This window comes from Amblyomma americanum, chromosome 11 (genome assembly GCF_052857255.1).
Source record: "Amblyomma americanum isolate KBUSLIRL-KWMA chromosome 11, ASM5285725v1, whole genome shotgun sequence".
NCBI lineage: Eukaryota > Metazoa > Arthropoda > Arachnida > Ixodida > Ixodidae > Amblyomma > Amblyomma americanum.
Window position 1 is genome coordinate 99411903 of NC_135507.1, and position 22848 is coordinate 99434750.

Here is a 22848-nt window from a genome sequence, read left to right on the forward strand (position 1 = left end):
ACCTATTACCGCAGTTTTCTGCCCAACATGTCAAGTCTCCTTGCACCTCTGTACCGGTTGCTACAGAAAGAGAGCAAATGGAAGTGGGCATCTGAAGAGAAGAGAGCATTTGAAGCTGTGAAGAACTCTCTGATTAACTCTGATATGCTCGTGCACTTTGACCCCACAAAGGAACTAGTGCTAGAATGTGATGCCTCACCAGAGGGAATTGGTGCAGTGCTATCTCATGTGATCGATGGCATTGAAAGGCCAATAGCGTTCAGGTCCCACACCCTCACAAAGACAGAGAAGAACTATTCTCAGTTGGAAAGGGAAGCCCTGGCTCTGGTGTTTGCAGTGGTAAAGTTCCGTGACTACTTGTTGTGTAGGGAGTTCACGTTGAAGACTGATCACGAACCACTGGTTGGACTCTTCAAGGAAAATAGACCAATTCCTACTACTGCAGCATCACGCATTCAAAGGTGGGCAATTACCCTTGGTGCCTACAAATACACCGTAAAGTATAAGCCCGGATCCCGCAACCAAAATGCAGACGCACTGAGTCGACTACCTGTGCCAGCCAGTGAGACTGAACTGCAGATGCAAGACCCTGACCAACAAGACAGTGCACTAGTAGCCAGCATCTTGGACACGGCACCGGTCTCAAGGAAGCAACTCGAAGATGTTGCTGGGAAGGACCAACTCATGCAATGCCTTCATGAATACATACTGGGAGGATGGCCTAAGAAACTCCCACAGTCTAACCATGACCAAGTACTGCCATTCTGGAGATATAGGAATTTCCTCATAGCAGATGGACAACTCATCTTCATGGGAGACCGACTAGTGATCCCTGAGGCAGCTAGAAGAGCATTCCTGTTGGAACTGCACGAAGCACATTCCGGACTCAGTACCACAAAAGCTTTGGCAAGGAAACTTGTGTGGTGGCCAGGAATTGATCAAGACATAGAACAGCTCCTGCGGAATTGCCCTATCTGCCAACAGACGGCATCAATGCCACCCTCCGAGAAGGCAGCGGCATGGCCCGCAACAACCCAGCCGTGGACACGTGTTCACATAGACTATGCTGGTCCAATTGAAAACAAGATGGTGTTGGTTGTTGTGGACAGCTATTCAGGCTGGATCGAAGCAGTCGCAACAATTAGTGCAACGACTACAGCAACCATTGAGATCTTAAGGAGCATATTTGCACGATTTGGTCTGCCCAATTGTCTGGTGTCTGATAATGGCAGTGCCTTCGTCAGTGCCGAATTCCAAGAATTCATTACGAAGAATGCCATACGGCACATCCGTACAGCGCCCTTCCACCCTCAATCTAATGGGCTTGCAGAAAGAGCGGTGAGGGCAGTCAAAGACGGTCTCAAGAGACTCACACGTGGAACACTCTCAGCTCGCTTAAACCGGTGGCTGCATGACCACAGACGCACACCATCCGGAAGTAGGGACAAATCCCCAGCTGAAATGCTCCTGAGCTATCGACCCAAAGGACGCCTGGACCTGCTTCTGCAGAAACCACAAGAGCCGAACGTTGAAAGGCACACGCTAACAAAAGGGAAATGGGTCCGTGGCCAGACTGTCTTGTTCCGCAACTTCGGTCTTGGCCAGCGTTGGATGAAGGGTACGGTTCAACATGTCTTGGGAAACAGGATGCTCAAGCTCAACACAGCCGGAGGACCCGTTACCCGACATTTCGACCAGGTTCGTCGTTGTGTTAACGGTAGCCCTACTGAGCAGAGTGAATGGTGGGACCTACATGAACAACAGTCAAGTTCAGCACCAACCCCTGCAGCCGAAGGTCAACCCGGACGGCCCACTTGTATCCGGCGACCGCCAAACCGACTGAACTTGTGATGTGAGTGTCAGTGGTGTGATTCTCAAACCAAGTGTGGGGGAGTGTTGGCCGACGTAGAAAACTCGTCTGGCAACTGATGTAGGCCTGGGCACAGGGGGGAAGAAAACAACATGGCGTTCCAGTAAAACGTGTTCGTATCTTGCTCTCCGGAGTCGGACTTATTACTGCTTGTGGTGGCTCCGGCACGCCAACAAGTGGACAACAGTTCAGACAGACCTTTTTACTACTGTGCTTTCATCACTTGAATGTTCAGGGACAAGCTTTGCAAACACGCAGGCAGTGTAGCCCATTCAATGCTGGGCACATCAGGCATGAATTTTCAAGTGCGACATTGCTCTCTGGCTTTGGTGAACTACACTGCCTGTTGTTGCAAAAGGGTTGCAAGCCCCAAGGGTAGCGTTGGCCTGGCGGCCTGGGGCACAGATGGAAACATCCGAAGGTCCCGGCAAAGGATGAGTCGACTGGCAACAGAACAACTTGTTTATTCTGGCATCGCAAAAGAGCAGCCGGTCAGGGCGACCACGTTACTCGAAGGAAGAAATCGAAGTCTCTCTTTGGCGTCCGGGGCAGCTGCTTTATACCCACGGAGTCGAGGGCAAGAAGGAACGCTCGGGAATAGGCGCCCGATACGGCGACGCTCAGACATGTTCAGACGTGACGTGCGCGTCCGCCGGGCCGGCGCCGGTCAGACCTCCTCGCCTCCCAGTTGGGGAGCTCCTCTCTCCGGCTGCCGCGCTTTGACAAGCGTGGGCACCAACATGCACACGCACACACGACGACACGTGGCACTGAAACCTGCCTGGACGCGCTTGGCGGGAGGCGTTGCGGCAGCGATGAACGGGCCCAAAATGACCGCCACTTTGAACGAAGCCCCGGCGTCCGTTGCATCCGCGCCGGCTATACCGCGCGTCGTAGGCGAAACGTAACAGACCGCCCCGCCGGGAGAAGGAGATCCCGATGGTCAGGGGACTGCATCCGCTGTCCAGAGGGATGTCGCTCGATGATGCTCATAATCGAAACCGGTCGTCCCTCGACGTTGCTTGAGCGCAGCGCACAGAGAAGGCCTCGTTCTCAGGTTCAGGTTCACACTGGGCACTGCAAAGTGACTTCGGGAGAGTTGCCATTTTTGTGCTCGTTCCCAGCAAGCGTTAGAACTACGCCGAAACGCAACCGCTCAGTCAGCAAGCACGAGACAACCCTCACTAAGCTCTGCCAGGCTCTTTCCCCTTTTATACTACTGCCTAGTTCCTTACAGTAGTCAAGCAGCACTCAGAACGCGTCCACAAATGAGAAAATTGCACTAGAAAGCACATAATCACTTTGAAACACTAAACAAAAGCAATATGTTAAAAATCCTGCCTCAGGAAGAAAACATCAGTAACCAACAACTTTGAGGCGGATTCCTACGTTAGGGGCTTCGACTTAAGCCATCGGCGTTACCGTTGAGACTCCCCTTTTTGTAACGCACCTCAAAGTAATATTGTTGCAAAGCGAGGCTCCAGCGCAGGAGGCGGCCATTTTTGGGAGAGATGGTCTGCAGCCATTGGAGAGGGCAGTGATCCGTCTCAATGATAAACCTCGAGCCGGCTAGGTAGCATGACAATTTCTGAACGGCCCACACGAGACACGCACACTCTTTCTCGGTGGCGCTGTACGCCTGCTCACGACAGGTCAGCTTACGACTAGCATACAGGACGGGGTGTTCCACTTCTCCATTGTCCCTTTGGCACAGTACAACGCCCATGCCTCGCTCACTAGCATCGCACTGAACAACGAACCCTTTTGTGTAGTCTGGCGATCGTAGCACAGGCTGGCTTGTTAGGGCGCTCTTTAGGGCGCTAAAAGCTCTTTCCTTTGTCTCGCTCCAGACGACTGTTTGGGGCTCTGTTTTTCTTAGAGCATCCGTCAGGGGAGCCGCGATATCGGAGTACCTGGGGATGTACCTCTGATAGTAGCCGGCGACACCTAAGAACGACCGAATATCGGTCTTCGTGCGCGGTTGCGGGAAGTCTCGCACAGCGGCCACCTTTATTTCAGAGGGGCGGCGACGACCCTGTCCAATCACGTGACCGAGGTAGACAACCTCGGCCTGTGCTAATTGGCACTTGGGAGCCTTGACTGTCAAGCCCGCTTCGCGCAGGCGGGTTAGCACTGCCCGCAAGTGTGCCATATGCTCAGACCAGGATGCGGAGAATATCGCTACGTCGTCTAAATACGGTAAAGCGAATTCTTCCTGTCCCCGCAACACTTTGTCCATGAGGCTTGAAAAGCAGTATGGCGCGTTCTTCAAACCAAAACTCAAAACTTTAGGACGGAATGTTCCCATTGGTGAAATGAACGCCGCATACCTACTAGCCTCTTCTGTAAGTGGAACCTGCCAATAACCCCTGACAAGATCTAGGGTGGAAATAAACTGAGCGCTACTAACTTTCTCAAGGCGCTCCTCGATGTTAGGGATCGGATAAATTTGATCCTTAGTGATGGAATTAAGCCTGCGGTAGTCGACGCAAGGACGAGGTTCCTTGCCCGGTACCTCAACTAAAATCAAAGGGGAGGTATAATCACTCTCACCCGCCTCAATAACACCGAGCTGTGGCATTTTCTTTACCTCAGCCTCCATAATATCGCGCTGGCGGGGTGACACCCGGTACGCCTTGGATCGTACTGGCTCTGGGGAGGTAAGTTCTATATCATGAGTAAGGACAGAAGTCCTACCAGGCCTCTCAGAGAACTGACCTTGAAACTCTTGTAAGAGTTGGTGTAGTTCGGTTTTCTGCTCAGCCGACATCGGTGCATTAATGATTAAGTCACTAATGACCTGATCAGTGTCTTCCCTGTTCGTCACTGAGCCTAGTCCCGGAAGCTCGACCGGAAGCTCTTCGGGAACGTTTACCATCATACACACCACTGCTTCCCGTTGTCTATAGGGTTTGAGCAGATTACAGTGGTAAACTTGCTGTGCTTTCCGCTTTCCTGGCAGACTCACCACGTAGTTAACATCCGACAGTTTTTGAACAATCCGTGCTGGGCCCTCCCACTGCACGTCGAGTTTGTTTTTTAGCGATGTGCGCAATACCATTACCTCATCGCCCACCTCAAAACGACGGGCCCTGGCTGTCCGATCATAATAAACCTTGGCCCTCTGCTGGGCCTTTGCCATTGCTTCACCTGACAACTCCTGTGCCCTTCTTAAGCGTTCGAGGAGACTAAGCACGTACTCGACCACGACTGGGTCGTCGCCCCTGCCTTCCCACGAGTCTCGAAGCATGCGAAGCGGAGACCGCAGCGAGCGACCGTACACCAGCTCAGCTGGCGAAAACCCCGTAGCCGCATGCGGCGCGGTCCTTAATGCAAACATCACCCCAGGCAGACACAGCTCCCAATCACTTTGTTGCTCAAAACACAATGCTCTCAACACGCGCTTCATGACGGAGTGGAGCGTCTCAACGGAATTCGACTGTGGGTGGTACACTGAGCTGTGTAACAGCTTTACCCCACACCTTTCGAGAAAGGCTGTCGTCAAAGCGCTGGTAAACACTGTGCCCTGATCTGACTGGATTTCCGCAGGAAAACCAACTCGCGCAAATATGGACAGTAGTGCATTGACTATCTCAACTGAGCTGAGTTCTTTAAGCGGCACTGCTTCAGGGAACTTTGTCGCTGGGCAGATCACAGTCAAAATGTGTCTGTACCCCGTGGCTGTTACCGGCAGAGGTCCCACTGTATCAATAACGAGCCGTCTAAAAGGCTCCGTAATGATAGGTACCAACTTCAACGGCGCCCTCGATTTGTCCCCTGGTTTGCCAACCCGCTGACAGGTGTCACATGTCCTCACAAAGTGTTCTACGTCACGAAAACACCCTGGCCAATAGTACTCTTGCAAGAGACGGTCCTTAGTCTTCTTAACTCCTAGGTGTCCGGACCACGAACCGCCATGCGACAAGAGCAACAGATCCTGACGGTAGCACTGAGGCACGATCAGCTGATCGAACTCGACTCCTCTGCGGTCTAGATACTTCCGGTACAGGACCCCACCTCTTTCCACAAAACGAGCATTTTTCTTGGCGATACCTTCTTTGACATTGCAGCGCATGTTTTCTAGGCTGCCATCCTTTTTTTGCTCCGCTATCAAAGCCGACCGGCTGACTTTTAGCAACCTATTAAGTCCATCGGACGTAGGCGCGATGAGCAAATCTGCAGATAGCTCTTCTAACCTTCCCGTGTCGGGCATTTCCTCTCCAGTACCTGGTGCCTTCAACGCTACAGGCTCAATTTTATTCAGTTCGGACGTGCTCTGAGTATCAGCTTGCTGCGCCTCCGACCCTTTCTCATTGTTCGACAACGTCGGCCCCGCAACTACCGCCTTTGCAGCGAGCTCCCGAACTCTCGATCTGGTTAAGGCCTGAACGCTAGCCTCACCAAACAAAAGCCCCTTCTCGCGCAGGAGGTGATCGGACCTGTTCGAAAATAGGTACGGGTACTGGGGGGGCAGCATAGATGACACTGCGGCCTCCGTCTCAATTGCTCCGAAAGGTCCTTCAATAAGCACTTTTGCTACGGGCAGACACACGCTATGAGCTTCCACGGCTTGCTTGATCCATGCGCACTCGCCCGTGAACATATCGGGTTCTACGTAAGAGGGGTGAACTACATCCATTGTAGCTGCGGAATCACGAAGCACTCGGCACTCTTTCCCGTTCACGAGGAAGTCTCGCATGTAAGGCTCGAGAAGCTTCATGTTCTCGTCAGTGCTGCATAATGACAAAAACACGACTTTTGTTTTTGTTTCTGGACACTGCGCCGAAAAGTGACCCGGCTTCTGGCACGTATAACACACGCGCGCTTGCCTCGTCTCGAACCGCTTTCTGCGTTCGGCTTCGGCTGCCGCCGTCTCCTTACGTTCGGTCGGACTGCTTTCACTCGCATCCGCACTACGTGTGTCCCCCCTTGCTCTCATGGGTGTGAACTTCGGCCTCTCAGACTTGGAGCCAAATTCACCCTTTTGACCGTCCTTAGCTCCGCGAGCCCGACGCGTCACAAACTCCTCGGCTAGCTCGGCGGCTTTAGCCACTGTACTAACGTCTGGCCTATCCAAGACCCAGTACCGCACGTTCTCAGGTAACCGACTATAAAACTGTTCCAGCCCGAAACACTGCAGAATTTTCTCGTGGTCACCAAACGCTTTCTCTTCTTTGAGCCACTCCTGCATGTTTGACATAAGCCTGTAGGCAAACTCTGTATATGACTCACTTCTGCCTTTTTCATTTTCTCGAAACTTCCGACGGAACGCCTCCGCTGACAGCCTGTACTTTTTTAGCAGACTCGATTTCACTTGGTCGAAATCCTCTGCCTCCTCTCTCTTCAAGCGAGCGACTACGTCGGCCGCCTCGCCGGGTAACAAAGTGAGCAAGCGCTGTGGCCACGTTTCCCGAGAGAACCCCTGCTTCTCGCACGTTCGCTCAAAGTTAACCAGGAACAAACCAATGTCCTCTCCAAGCTTAAACGGCCGCATCAGGTCAGTCATTTTGAACGATACCCGTTCTCCTGCACCGTGTGCTTGACTTCCATTACGAGCGCGTTCCATCTCTACCTCGAGACGCTTCATTTCCAAAGCGTGTTGACGGTCGCGCTCTTCTTTCTCTTTTTGTTCTTTACGTTCGCGCTCGTCTTTCTCTTTTTGCTCCCTCTCCTCAGTGGTCTCAAGGCATTCCGACAGCTCGTCATCCTCAGCCTCCAACTCAAGAATAGCCCTTAGCAGTTCTGGTTTTCTGAGTTTGTCTGAGACATTCAGACCCAACTCTCTTGCAAGCTCCAGTAATTTCGGTTTGCGCAACGACTTCAAATCCATGGCTGCTCCGAATGCTGCTTTCTCTACTGCCTACTATTGTCTTGCCGCAAACTAACCCGGCAGCAACGACAACACAATTACCAGCTCTGTTTCTGACACTAACAAAAGCCTGGCAAAACTCAGAAGAAGAAAGTCCCGCACTCACCAAACCTCGCAGCCAAGAATTCAGCGCAGTCGTTCCGCTGCAGGCAACCAGTCATCACACAGGGCTCGTTGCACTGCTCCCGGATGGTCGTTGAGCTGCTCAGCATACAGTTGACTGCATATCTTCGCTGCTGGCCTCCGTTGTCGCGATCTCACCGCTGGCAACCAGTTGTTGCAAAAGGGTTGCAAGCCCCAAGGGTAGCGTTGGCCTGGCGGCCTGGGGCACAGATGGAAACATCCGAAGGTCCCGGCAAAGGATGAGTCGACTGGCAACAGAACAACTTGTTTATTCTGGCATCGCAAAAGAGCAGCCGGTCAGGGCGACCACGTTACTCGAAGGAAGAAATCGAAGTCTCTCTTTGGCGTCCGGGGCAGCTGCCTTTTATACCCTCGGAGTCGAGGGCAAGAAGGAACGGCTTGGGATGAGTCGCACGAGACGGCGACGCACGGACATGTACAGACGTGACGGGCGCGTCCGCCGGGCCGGCGCCGGTCAGACCTCCTCGCCTTCCAGTTGGGGAGCTCCTCACTCCGGCTGCCGCGCTTTGACAAGCGTGGGCACCAACATGCACACACACACACGCACACACGACGACACGTGGCACTGAAACCTGCCTGGACGCGCTTGGCGGGAGGCGTTGCGGCAGCGATGAACGGGCCCAAAATGGCCGCCACTTTGAACGAAGCCCCGGCGTCCGTTGCATCCGCGCCGGCTATACCGCGCGTCGTAGGCGAAACGTAACACTGTACGTACATGACAAGCTTCCTGAAGAGCCACCAGTGACTGGCTTCAACAACGAATTTCCAGTTCTACTGGGACCAGTTGCCAACTGGTTTAAGGAACAAGTTTCCAGTTCGACTGGGACCAGTAGCCACTTGGTTTAAGGAACAAGTTTCCAGTTGGACTGGGACCAGTAGCCAATTGGTTTAAGAAACAAGTTTCCAGTTGGACTGAGACCAGTAGCCAACTGGTTTAAGAAACAAGTTTCCAGTTGGACTGGGACCAGTAGCCAACTGGTTTAAGGAACAAGTTTCCAGTTGGACTGGGACCAGTAGCCAATTGGTTTAAGGAACAAGATTTCAGTTCAACTGGGACCAGTTGAAGTGGAGAATTATTCCTTAAACCAGTTAAACTCGAACCAATTGGTCCCAGTTGAAAATTTTCACCTAGGCTGTCAAGAGCAGTACCACCTCCATGAAGAAAATAGAGCAAGGTCAATTGCCTTCTGCACCTCACACACTACTTTACTATGGCATTAAGTACGTCGGCTAACCACTTGCAGTACTCTGCACTTAAGGCCTTGCATTCCCTCCAAAACGGATGACCATAAGGCCTTCAAGCGAGAATCCTACGAGCATGCTGGCATTTGGATGTTCAGCATTACATCATGTATGGAAGTTAGTTGCTACACTGTGAAGTTTGTGTGAACTAGGAAGAATTCATAGGCATATCTTGCCTTGCGCATGCTGACGTGGGCAGAGATTCAAAGTGGACGTCATAGGTAGCCTAACTGCCTCCACGTGTGTAAGTGGTGTGGGCCTTTCCCTGAAAATTAGAATAAACAATATGGTTTGCAAGCTGCCAAGCTGATGTAGGAAGCAGGTATGAAAATTGAATAAAAAGGATGTCAAAATATGGAAGTGAAACCTTGCACAGTGTTCAAGGGCTGAAGCTGCTGCGGTTGCTGGCTCATGAACCTGCATTTTCAGGACAGGAAGGGTCACAGAATGTGGATATGAAATGAAATTATCGAAACAGAACTTACTCTGTTTACATATTTGTCCCACATATGGTCCCAACATGAAGAATGGCTCTGGCAACCGACTTTCATTCCTGTTCATGAGTAGACAACATTAAATAAACCTGGCTGGTATAATATGCATTGTCATCTTACATATATATGGCTCTGGCCTTGTATAAGTACCTGTAAATGCAGCTTGACTACTTGCATAAAAGCTTTTTAACCTTTACTAAGCCATATAAAAGATAAAAATACATACCTGTTTTGCATCGATTGCCCTTCCATTTCATAGTAACCAGGAACACGGCCTGCATTCCTGATCAATTGAACATGCATTGAAAAGGTTATTACAAAAAGAGGCAAGCTGTAGTCATTCAGACATACACTCAAGCTCCAGAAGCATCCAATGGCTGGGGAACATTGTTCAACAATATGAGCTTAAAATTTTAAAAGCAACAAAAAAGTAGCTCACCTTAACAGATTCCCTGCATCATGGATCACCAGCAGTTCAAGTCATTTACCCGTGCTTATTGTGAAGGCTAAGGAGAACCTCAGTATAACATCTGTCTCAGGCATTCTTTGTGGAACCCAGTAATCAAAACTGCACAGTGTAAAAAGCATGACATGACCAAACAGTGACCCACGATGCAGTGAATGTATTAAGCCGACCACTTCTGAATTTCCTGACACTGTTTTCCCAAAATACAGTCCTAGCAAAATTTTTAGACTGCAAATAAAGACCTGTAAGCTCACCTTGAAGTCTTTGAATGGTGTGTAGTGGTGTGGAAGGTCCCAGGGATACTACTGTAAAAAAAGTAATTACTCAATGAAGACATGGGCACCATACTAATACCTATCAAATGTTGATGGACCATGAAGTGTGCTGCTGGATCTTAGAACTAGGTGTTGGAAGCTAGAGACAGGTTCTGGGGCAGCAGTAGGCATAGCAGCGGCACTGGGAACTTGTGTGATGCAGGGATTATGCACAGCAAGAGGCATAGCAGAGGCACTTGGCACAGGATTACCAGTAGCATTGGTGCTGCTGGGTGCAGGCGTAGCCTCGTGTGTGGATAAAGGTAATGTGAAGTTCGATAAGCATGGGGATTCAATTTAGCATATGGTATCCAATTTACTGATTTTCAAGACAGCTGTAGCTTTACCTCCCCAGTCAAAAAAAGCTTTAGGTCCAATTGAAGTTTCCAATTGGAGCCATTGAACCCAACTGGTTAGCCAATTGGACCCATTGGACCAAAATGGTCAGCTCATTGGACCCATTGGGAGCCAACTGGTCAGCCAATTGGGCCCATTGGGAGCCAAATGGTCAGCCAATTGGACTGATGAATAAAACTGGACAGCCATATCGGTTTCTCTAGTTTCAATTGGACTATCCACTTGATTTTGTACTTCCAGTTGGGTTCAAGTGAACTTTCCAATTGGACTTATATTCCAACTGGTCAGCCCAATTATTTTTCCTTGTTCCAACTGGACTACCCAATTGGTTCCCTGCTCCCAAATGGACTAGTCCAACAGATGTCACGTTGTGGTGATGGCAGTCCAGCTGTCAGAAAGATAGTGAAAATAGCTTCCGAACGAAACTCTTTCGGCTGACTTGCGCCCACTGTCACATATATTCATTAGCCTAGATTAAATTTTAAAGGAAAGAGGTGTGAAGAAGACGACGTGGATTAACCGAAAAATGAAGAAGCATTCGGAGAGGTGGAGATAGATGATTGGTGGAGAAGCATTTGGTGAGGTGAAGAGATGATTGGTGGAGAAGAGAAGACGACGACAAGGCTTACGTGGACTAATGCCAATGCTATAAAAGGGCATGCTATAACGAGACACAGGGGGAACAGCAGAGAAGCGGAAGCTCCGGCAGGTCAGGGACGCATCGGCTGGAAGAGAGCGATGCCGGCTACTGCTCCGGTGAGCTCGCGTTCTACAACTTCGCATCGTGAAATTCCTGCCATGCCTGAGCCCGTTCTGGGGAGTCAACAGAGGACGCTACCACCTGCTACGGCCAGGGGTGTCTCCAGTGCTGTTGTCGCCCATCCGGGTGGTACCCCCAATGCCAACAACACCGGTATCACATCCACGGGCGCTTGGACCGGGAGTTTATACGATGCAGCCAAAGAGGCCAGCTTAAGCACTGAATCCATACAACGCCGCAGACGCACCAAACCAACCGTGAGCACGAACGCCGGCCATTAACAGTAGAACGTTAGTAGTAGACACTGGTAGCAGTGTTCCCGAGTCGTGTGTATTGATAGTCTTTGTGTTTTGTGTTAGTTTTGTTGGTTTTGTGTTCTAGTGAGTGTGTCACATAGGGCATATTAAATGTGCGTTTGTGTGCGTACACCTGTCGCCTAGTCCATTCTTTCGATCCGAGTGTTCTCCGGGGAGATCCGTGACAAAGATAAGTGGCGAGCCTGTGCCAGGATTCATTTCCTTTTTTCTTTTTGCTTTGTCTCGGATCTTTTTGATCTCTCAACAGCAGAAAGTATGGATTTGGCAAGAACGTTAGAACTGGTGCTCAAGCTAGGGTTAAGCAAGGAAGAGGCGATGCATCTCTACGAGGAGGAAGCAGAGGCGGAGAGAGGAAAGGGCGCAAGCACGCATAGACACTCGCAAAGCAGAAGAGCGTGAGGCGAAAAGAGCTCGCGAGGCAGAAGACCGAGAAGAAAAAAGAGCTCGCGAGGTCGAAGAACATGAGAAAAGGATAGAACGGGAGGAGTTTCTTTTGTGGAAACAGGCACATGTCGCGGGAGGATATGAGAAGATCACGGACGGCGATCAGCGTTCCTTAGCGGGTACAGAATCTTCTAGACCAGACAGAGTTTGCCCAAGAAAGCTGATGGCTCCTTTCGATGACAAGAGAGATGATCTGGACGCATATCTGCAACGATTCAAGCGGATAGCTTAGGGGCAAGGCTGGCAGCGCAGTGAATGGGTAACAGCATTGAGCATGTGTTTAGTCGGAGAGGCGCTGAATGTGTTTGGAAGGATGCCTGCTGCTGATTCCATGGACTAGGAGAAAGTCAAAAAGGCACTCCTCCAAAGATTCAGGCTTACGGCAGAGGGTTTTCGTGAGAGAATTCGCACCGCGAAACCTGAGGATTCGGACACCTCTAAGCAATTTTCCTGCAAGCTGACCAACTATTTTGATAGGTTGCTTGATAAGTCACAGAAAAGAGTTTTGAAGGGGTACGCGACAAGCTGGTCACAGAGCAATTTTTAGCGTGCTATAGCTTGAAGCTAGCGCTATTCCTGAAAGAAAGTAAGTTGTGTTCATTGGAAGAGTTTGCCGACACTGCACACCAATTCCTCGAGGCTCAAAGGCTAAGAAATTTGAGTAGGGCAAGGGAGGAAGCCGAAAAGACCCTAGAGACTGCTGCGGCAAAACCAAGACCATATGGCGGTGCGTCGAAGGCGCCAGTAAGGTGTTTTCTCTGCGGCAAGGTGGGACACCATGCAGTTGACTGACTAGCAGCGCTGCCCAAGAAACACAGGTTGTGTGTCAAGGTTGTAAGAAGAGGGGTCATACTCTGGATGAGTGCTGATACAGAACCGAGCTGCATGCGTTGTCAACTCTAGGGTAGAATTCATCATGCCACCTGAAGTTCCACAGCTGAAAGGAGAGCAAATGCCGCTGGAAAATGAGGCAGTGAGTGGAACACCCAAGTCGAAACCAGCAATGCCGGTAGTGGTTGGGCAAATAGGGGACCGTCCTATATTGGTGCTTAGAAACAGTGGAGCCAACATAGTTTTGGTTCGGAGAAGCCTGGTGAAGGACGAGGATCTTACAGGGGAAGCGTCTGCCGCCAGTCTTGTAGATAGCACAGTAAGGTACCTTCCTGAAGCCAGGATACTAGTGTCCACGCCATATTATACTGGGCAGGTAGTGGCAAAATGCGTAGACCAACTCATCTACGATCTCATCTTGGGAAACATTACGGATGCAAGAAGTGTCGATGACCCCGATCCCAAGTGGAGGATGCTTGGCGTTGAAGAACATCCAAAGGAGGAAAGGCCCGTAACATCTCAGACGGTTGCAGTCTGTTTCTCGTCGGCAGTGAATACCAGATCTCAAGCGACAGCCCGAGCAATGCAGCGTCCGCTCTCTACTCCTGTTACGATGTGCCTGAGCGCAACACCGGGCGAAATTGCAATTAGGCAAAAAGAAGACCCAAGCCTGAAGGCCTGCTTCAAAAGAGTCGGGAAAAAAGTGAAAAGAAAGTAGAGTCGTACGTCATTCGAATATCAATTGGTAAATGGTCTTCTGCACAGGAAATGCATATTTAGTTCAGGAAGGCGGGTCCAACAGCTGGTGTTACCGAGAGATATGTGAGACCGTGCTGTACCTAGGGCATGACACCATTATTGACGGACACCAGGGTGTTCAAAAAACGGTGTCTAGGATCACCGAGGAGTTCTTTTGCCGGGTGTTCAGTGTGAAGATAAGCGCTTTGTTCGCTCATGTGGACGTGTGCCAGCGCACAGTTCCGAAGGGAAGAGTTGGTCCCGTACCTTTGGGCAAGAAGATGCCAGCCATCGATCTACCATTTAAGCGAGTGGCTAATGAAATTGTGGGGCCAATCTTTCCAGTATCCGCCAAAGGCAATAGATATGTGCTTACTCTGGTTGACGTGGTCACTCGTTATCCTGACGCTGTCCCACTGAGAGCTATTGACAGTATCCAAGTGGCGGAGAGTCTTGTGGAAATGTTTTCGCGTTATGGGTTCCCGAGGGAAGTTTTGAGTGACCGGGGCTCAAACTTCACATCGGAACTAATGAAGGAGGTTAACCGCCTTCTGTCAGTAAGGCAGTTACTGACGACGCCTTACCATCCCATGTGTAATGGGCTTGTAGAGCAGTTCAACGGCACCCTCAAAAATATGACCAAGAAAATGTGCCAGGAGAGACCTACTGATTGGGATAGATATCTCCCAGCTCTTTTGTTCGCTTACCGCGAAGTACCACAAACGAGTCATGGTTTTCTCGCCTTTCGAGATGTTATATGGGAGAACCCTTAGAAGTCCACTTGCAATACTCAAGGAGCTGTGGGCTAACAAAGAGATTGCATCAGATCTCAAGACAACATACACATACGTGCTTGAGTTGCGGGACAGGTTGAAGGAAACATGCAAGCTTGCACATCAAAGCCTGGAAAAGGCGCGTGAACGCCACAAGGGATATTATGAAAAGGAAGCCATTCACAGGAATCTGAATCCGGGCGACAGGGTTCATGTACTGCTACCCACCGATCATAATCAGTTAGTGATGCAATGGAAGGGCCCGTACCTTGTGACGCGGAAGAAAAAGCATATGGATTATGAATTATTGTTAGATGACACTAAAGAGGTTTTCCATGTAGATATGTTGAAGAAGTACGAAGAAAGGGGTCCCGTACGGTACGCCCCCAAGGTAGCATGCTCGGTAGGGGCCGAGGAGACAGGTGATGCAGCCGTGTTGCCCACGTGCAGTGGGAAGAAAAATGCAGGAGGGGATGAGGCACTAATGAAGCCCAATGTGAATGAAGACATACGATGACAGCTCTACTCCAAATCAAGGGGGAGACGTTTTCGGATGGGCCAGGCAAAACAGAGGTCATATGTTACAAATTAGACTTGTAGACAGATACAGCTAACTGAACAGCTCTAGGTATATCTGGGATGTATCTTGTTGTTGTTGCAGTGTTAATGTATCTCTGTGATTTATCTTGTTGTTGCTGATGTTGGTGTTTTGTGATTATACAAGGGAGTGTGTTGTGGACACCAACATGTTTATTAAGGACTCTGTACGGACAACTGCAGTGGTGTGTTAGTGTTCTGAAAACTCAGTTTGGTGTGCTAAGTTAGTCGTGTGGTTTTGGTGTGTGCTGGACATCTGCGGTGTGTTGCGTGCTGGGTCCAGAATCGCCAGGGAAGATAGCCGGTTGGCTGGATGGCTTGAAGATGAGTATGACGTGAGCAGTTTTTCATGGAAAATATCTTCAGAGAGGGGGCCCCTGTCACATATATTAAGGAGCCTAAATTAAATTTTAAAGGAAAGAGGTGTGAAGAAGACCACGTGGATTAACCGAAGAATCAAGAAGATGAAGAAGCCTTCGGTGAGGTGGAGAGAGATGATTGGTGGAGAAGCATTCGATGAGGTGGAGAGAGATGATTGGTGGAGAAGAGAAGAAGATGACAACAAGGCTTACGTGGACTAACGCCAAGGCTATAAAAGGGCGAGGGGGAGCGAGGCATGAGGGGAACAGCAGAGAAGTCGAGGCTCCGGCGGGTCAGGGACGCATCGGCTGGAAGAGAGCGACGCCGGCTACTGCTCCGGTGAGCTCGCATTCTATGGCTTCGCATCGTGGACTTCCTGCCGTGCCTGAGCCTGTTCTGGGGAGTTAACGGAGGACGCTACCACCTGCTAGGGCCAGGAGTGTCTCCAGCGCTGTTGCCAACCATCCGGGTGGTACCCACATTGCCATAACCGGTATCACATCCACAGGCGCTTGGGCCGGGAGCTTATACGATGCAGCCAACGACGCCGTCAGCGACGCCAGCCCAAGCACCTCGAACACCGCGTCGACACATGCTACTGAATCCATACAACGCCGCAGACGCATCGAACCAACCGTGGGCACGAACGCCGACCACCAACAGTAGAACGCTAGTAGTAGACGCTGGTAGCAGTGTTCCCGAGTCGTGTGCATTTATAGTATTTGTGTTAGCTTTGTTGGTTTTGTGTTCTAGTGTGTGTGTCAGGTAGGGCGTATTAAATGTGCATTTGTGTGCGTACACCTGTCGCTTTGTCCATTCTTTTGGTCCGAGTGTTCTCCGGGGAGATCTGTGACACCCACAATGAACTGAATGACTTGGCGGCGACGAAAGCAACAAGTATGCTCGGCGGTTGTCGAACAGAATGCCCACTGTTCTCGGCCGTGCTCAATTTAAAGCTGATAGCAAACTTCTGAGATACGGCGTGCAAAATTACCCTAACAGTCTGGAACAACGCAGAAAAGGCTCCGCCTCAGTGCGATCAATTGAGATAAATTTGTGTGCCAGCAGCTTCCAAGAAAGAACAAACAAACAGTACAAAGATTTGCGGCAATATTGAGTTTACATTGTGAATGAACTCCGCACTGGTGAGACATAAGCATTTTCACCTTTTCTTACAAATATACAAACAGTCAATATTTCAGAAACTGGCAGCTCTATCATAGCCTCATTCCATAGATCGCCATATTGCAGCTCAAGATGATCCATTCAGCCGGCCAGCATGGTTATTCACCTTTTCACATAATGCAGAGTACTGCACAAAGTAGTCAAATAATTATTTATAAACAAAATTGCAACACTTAAATTTAAAAATGTATTAAAAAATTTTGTTGCAGTTAATCACTTTAAAAAGTTTTACTCTTGGAAAATGATTCCTCAGTTTCGTATCAACACAACTGTGTGTCATCGTGCGTGCAGTCAGCGTGGTCATGGTGGCATGGTTCTTGCGCTGCAGTACAGTGCTCTAGGTGTAGTACTAGGATACCTCTGTGCGCGATGTCTTCGATTGCGCCTGATTTTGCGTACGTCAGGTATAAAGACAATATAAGCAGTGCGGTGGTTCTAGTCATGGATGTGAAGGAGTTTGCAGCTGAAAATGCCCAAGACTGATTCGCGAATCTATCATCAGGTGAAGTAGACAGATTCTGAAGGCGAAGCAGACTTTTATCCGGCCCGCATTCTCATGCTTGGAGGTAATTACCTCCACTTTTCACTGTTACCTTGTGTGACACGTGTGTGCCTGATGCAAATGTTGAGCTTTAATTGTGAGGCTGTAATAGAGCCTATGTCCGCGATCTATGCTTGGAAGCAGAGCACGTGGTCACATCTTTGTGTGGAAAACATATAATGAACAAATGTAGTTTGATAATCGGAATAGATAAAATGATTGAAACTTTTTTCTGCGCGTGGAGGATGGCTGCGGCTTACGCACTTTTTCAGCGTTGATGATCGGGATAATTCAAATCTTCTGGAGAATACATTCATAAATGTGCTGTATTTGCAGCGCAGGACATGAGTCCTGGAATGCAGTATATTGCATTTTGCTATTAATTTGATCGCACTGCGTATTTATGAAATAAAACATAGCAAGTTCCTATAGTCATTTATGAATCGCCAACAACTGAACAAGAACAAGCATTCCCATGTTGCAGTTTTCATGGTTCACAAATTATTGTTTCTGCTGTGACTGCTTGTATCAAAACTCGTGCAGTTACTGCATTGAATGCTCATCCATTATTTGATTCCACAAAGAGCATCTTAGTGTGCAGCTTAATGAATTTTGTTTTAGTTTGTTCACACATTAAATCTTATTCCTTATTTGCTTTTCAGTCTGTATAGTCTCTGCAGTAATGCAAGCTGTGTCGTGCTTCGATTTGATTGCAGGGAGCTCGCAAAAGAAATGGAGCCTTCAAGCTAGGATCTGCGTAACAAGATTTGTTTCGGGACTATTTATTTAATTATTCATTCTTATACCTACATGCCCATGGGGCATTATTATAGGGAAAGTATTTTCATGCACATACCTATATTAAAGTGCTACAGTTAATAGACTGCTTGCCTCCTGACTGTTGAAGGGGGGACATGGCTCTTTGGCACCGAAAATCGGCCCAAAAATCAGATTTTCAATCTTTTAATTTTCGTGTTCCTCGCACCATTCTGCATCTGTATGCAAATTTTCATCATTATACCCCACGTAATTAAGAAGTTATAGCGATTTAAAAATGCAGTACCACACCCACTGCCCTTTAAATTGTGGACAAACCACACCCAATTTCGATCGCCCGGCGCATCGAAACTACGTGCTCTACCGCGGCCATTTTGGTCTCGTTCGAAAGCGCGGGCTTTCGGCTTTTTTCTTTCGAGCAGAAACCCTGTACATGTCGCCTGCTATTGCCCGGTTTAGGCACGTGATCAAAATGGCGTCGTCTGGTTGGTTCGGGCAAGCTATCCATGGAATGCGGACGCCCGGCGACGCCATTTTGTCTTTCTGCCGACCACACTAGTGCAACGAGAGAACCATGCCAGGAGGCGCGAAGAAGTACCGCTCTGTGCACAAGTTCGGGCGAAAGCATGCAAAAAGAAAAACGTGTTAATGACGCGACATTGTTGCATACTGTGCAACAAGCAAGCGCCAGTGGTACGGGATTGCGTGACGGTCACGTTGCGGGCGGCGACGCGTCTCCGCTGGATAATGGCGGTGTTCTTCGTGCCTATTGTAGTCGCATACGAATTGACACCGCACCTGTCACTAACAGTGACATAACTCAAGCGAGTGCCCGTGAGCAGTCTACACTTGATCGACTGGAATCGACGCTGGCGATGGCACGAAAGACCGCACTGTTCGCCGATGCAAGTGGTGCGTCCGCAGGATCAGACGCAGACAGAACAGCCTCCTACGCAATAATTGACCTCAGCGTTGCGAACGTCCTCTTGGATGCCGTGCGGTGCAAAACGTGTCGCGGATGCGTGAGGTTGATTACCAGCGACCAGAGCTAAGGCCTCGCCGCGAAACTGATCGTGCTATGTGACAACTGTGGTGAGATTGCGGCCGAGTGGAACTCGCGGAGGGTTGACGGCGAGAAAAAGTGCAATCCTTTCGAGCTCAATGTTCTTGCTAGTCGAGCAATGCTGTCGACCGGTAACGCCCAGACAGCAATGAACGATATCTTTTCGGCGATGGGATTGTCGCGGCGTGGCATGCACAACAAAGCGTTTCAACGGCACTTGAAAAACACACTGCAACCTGCTGCTACTCGAGCAGCCGCAGCAGCTATGGCACGGGCCGCGCAGGCAGTGGCGAAGGTATATGACGACTTGTGTTTTGGACACGGGGGAACATTGCCATGTGTTACGACGGCACATGGATGATGCGCGGGCACTCGTCACATATAGGCGTCGGTGCCGTAGTGGAACTCTTCACTGGTTATGTGCTCGATTATGTGGTGCTGTCAAACGTTTGTCTGGGCTGCGAAACTGGCCCAAAGCCGAACACTGACGGCTATGAACTCTGGAGATCGCGCCACGAGTGCCAAAAGAACACCAACTACAAGGCTGGCCAAATGGAGGTAGAGGCAGGCAAATTTCTATTTGAGAGGTCTCTACAGCGCCACAACATGCGCTACACAACGATGTTATGCGATGGCTACATTGAAGTAGTCAAGGAGGATTGCATAAACCATGTGCACAAGCGTATGGGAGCAGCTTTGCACAACCTCTTGCAGAGGCACAAGGGTGCAGGAAAACAATGTCTTGGTGGCAGAGGAAGGCTCACAGCTGATCTAGTTGACAAGCTAGCTATATTTATGGCCGAGCGCTAAGGTCAAATGTAGGTAATGTGGATGCCATGCAGCGAGCCGTGATGGCGACATATTACCACATCACGTCTACTGATGACTGCCCCAATCACACTTTGTGTCCCACTGGTGACCAGTCTTGGTGCCGCCACAACGCTGCAAAAGCAAGAGGAGCTCGAACCGAAGCAAAGTACAGTCTGCCAAGCGATGTGGCTGAAGCTCTTTTGCCCGTGTACAGTCGCTTATCAGAGAAGAGCCTGCTGCAGAGGTGCATTCGGGGGAAGACCCAGAATTCAAACGAGAGCTTCCACTCGATCATCTGGACCTTGATCCACAAAGAGCGGCAGTCGTCACTCTTTGCTGTGGAAGCAGCCACAGCAGAAGCTGTGCTGCACTTCAATGCCGGCTGCAAGCATACAGCAACAGCAATTCTGCAAGAATGCAACACGAACGTGCCAGAAACTGTCTCCAGGAGAGCTGAAGAAAAGGACTTGCGCCGTAACACGCGTTCTGCGAAGAAGCGGGTGGCTTCGCTTGGCTTTGCTAAAGTGGAAAAAAAGAAGCACCGCGACAGCATGCACCCTGACTATGCTCCTGGTGCATTTTGAAAGCATGCAAAGGTCTTTGGGGATTTCTTTCTTGATTAAATATGCTGTCAGGCTTGAGTGCTTCTCACAATCCCCCAATTTTGGGGGTGTTGCATTTTTGAAAGATTAATATTTCTGGTCCTGTTCTTGGTATTGCTATAATTTTTTTTTGTTAGAAATGGAACCTTGTGAGTCACATGACACCAAGGTAAATGCAATGACCACAAGAAAAAATTTACATAGAAGGTTATCTGTCTTGGGTGCCCAAATGGACCTTTCCTTTCAAAAGTTTCCTATTGCATAACTTAGGCTGAAATTGGCATAAGCCATTAATTTTTGCTTTAGTTCACTTTCCGCTAGTTTCTGATCATGTTGACATATTGATATTGACATAATTTACATGTAGATACTGTGAGATGTTTTTTCTCGTTTTCTCAAAACTGCAATTTCCAGGGTTCTGCAATTTTGGAGGTGCGATATCTCTTAAACTATTTTTGCTATAACTCTCATTCTTGTTCTGTTAGAAATAAAAACTCTTGAACAGTGCATTAAAACTAAAATATGTTCAGTTATTACTTGGCAACATTTACAAAATTAATTATCGATCTTGGGTGCCAACTTGGGCTTTTTGTCACAGAAGTTTGACTAGGTGTAACTTTGGTTGAAATTCTTCTAGCATAATAATTATTGTCTTGTTGCACTCTATGATCCTTCTAGATCACTCTGGCAGGTCTATCCTCATCATGCCATAGAGTGTTTAGTAATTAGCCCACCTCCAAATGAGAAACATGAATTAGGTGAAATTTTGAAAACTATATCATGTACAAGAAAACTAATCAGATATTTGAAATAAGCCTGCAAAAATATACAAATGGTGCAAGTTTCAACCAGATCTGCCCATAAATAAGGAAAAAAGTTCTAAGAGGGGTGTCGCCCCTTAATAGCCATCTGGTGCCCGACAATCAGAGCAGCCCACTGAGAATCGGCCATAGAGTGGACCAGTTGGTGTCTACCAATTGGAATAGTCCAATTGGTTTTGCCCAAGCGGAATAGTCCAATTGGTTTCGGCCAATTGGAATATTCCAGCTGGTTTCGGCAAATTGGAATAGTCCAATTGGTATTTTCCAATGGTGTCGAAACACATTTGGAAATTTCCAATTGGTAATTTCCAATTGTAATCCAATAGTTTCTTTTTCACTGGGTTGTCCTGCACAAGAAATGCACGGTACAGAAAAGATTTAACATGACTACAAACCTTTCGTGCACAAATGGTGGTGGTGTTCCAATTGGCGAACCACCATGCTCGCAATTTGCTTCATCAAGGCTTGATGCAGACTGTGGCCTGCAAACAAAAGCGACCAGAAGCATATGGCACATTGAACTGGTCAGTGCTTATGTTTAACTAAAGGTGCGAGGAAATGCACCTCAAGGACCTTAAAGTGCGGTAAACGATGTTACAATCTTAATGTTCTCAAAGTAGCATGGTAGGGAGTACGGTTGCAAGGCTTCACATTATTAAAACAGCAGTGTTACGCAAGCAATGTGAATGTGCGAACACAGCAAATAAGCTGTGTTTGCACCTCTAACAATCATATCTTTGAATCCTTCAGTTTACAACTATTTATTACAGCGAACTGCCAGAAAACAAGTTATTTGTGGAGTAAATGCCTCAAAACTTACCTACAAGATGCAGTAGCAGAAGTCACTAGGTTACTGCACTATCACAACACTTCATGCTCAGCAGAAAACGCACATTGATGAGTGAGTACTACCGGTCTTAATACAGGAACGGCACTAGAATATCTGTTGTAGGGTAGCACAGGAGATGGAGTGAAATTTTTGGCTGTTACAATGCCTGCATGCCCCTGTTCCTCACAAAAAACTGCAAGAGCTTCATACACCTTCCAGCTACAAAAGAATGGACAATCGATACATTTAAGGTGCACAGATGAAATTCCCTCCAAGACTGAAGTGGCAGACTTTTTTCAGGTGGTGCCTAGAACCCCTAACCTCCACATAGTGCCGTGCATACCTTTTTGCATACCTTTCAATAGAGCTTGACAGGGTCCTACACCGCCGTCGTCATTTTCCACGGCCTTGCTCACCATTAGTACAGACATCATCTGTTTCTTCTGCTAGACATGCCTTCTCTTGGGCACGCAGATAAGAGCCTGTCAACAACAAAAAAAGCCAAAGCCACAGCTTATCTGAAAAAGGTATGCTTACTGCAGACAACTTATTTTTGCGAATCACACACATCTGTAAAAAAAAAATGAGCCCCACAAATAATTTGAGTCATACAAGCACTAAGAAGACTATCATGTCAGCTTATG

The 22848-nt window shown here is 48.8% G+C and overlaps 1 protein-coding gene across 1 annotated transcript; it reads right to left on the reverse strand.

Moving 5' to 3' along the window:
- Positions 1–1874: 1874 nt before the first annotated feature.
- Positions 1875–22671, reverse strand: LOC144109823 (uncharacterized). Its single transcript, XM_077642608.1, has 5 exons — positions 22560–22671; positions 21771–21857; positions 10340–10390; positions 9846–9902; positions 1875–1936 (listed from the first exon to the last, which is right to left on the reverse strand). Exons 1-5 carry the CDS (start codon positions 22636–22638, stop codon positions 1875–1877), a joined length of 336 nt encoding a protein of 111 aa, XP_077498734.1. The 5' UTR covers positions 22639–22671.
- Between the last annotated feature and the right edge of the window lie 177 nt (positions 22672–22848).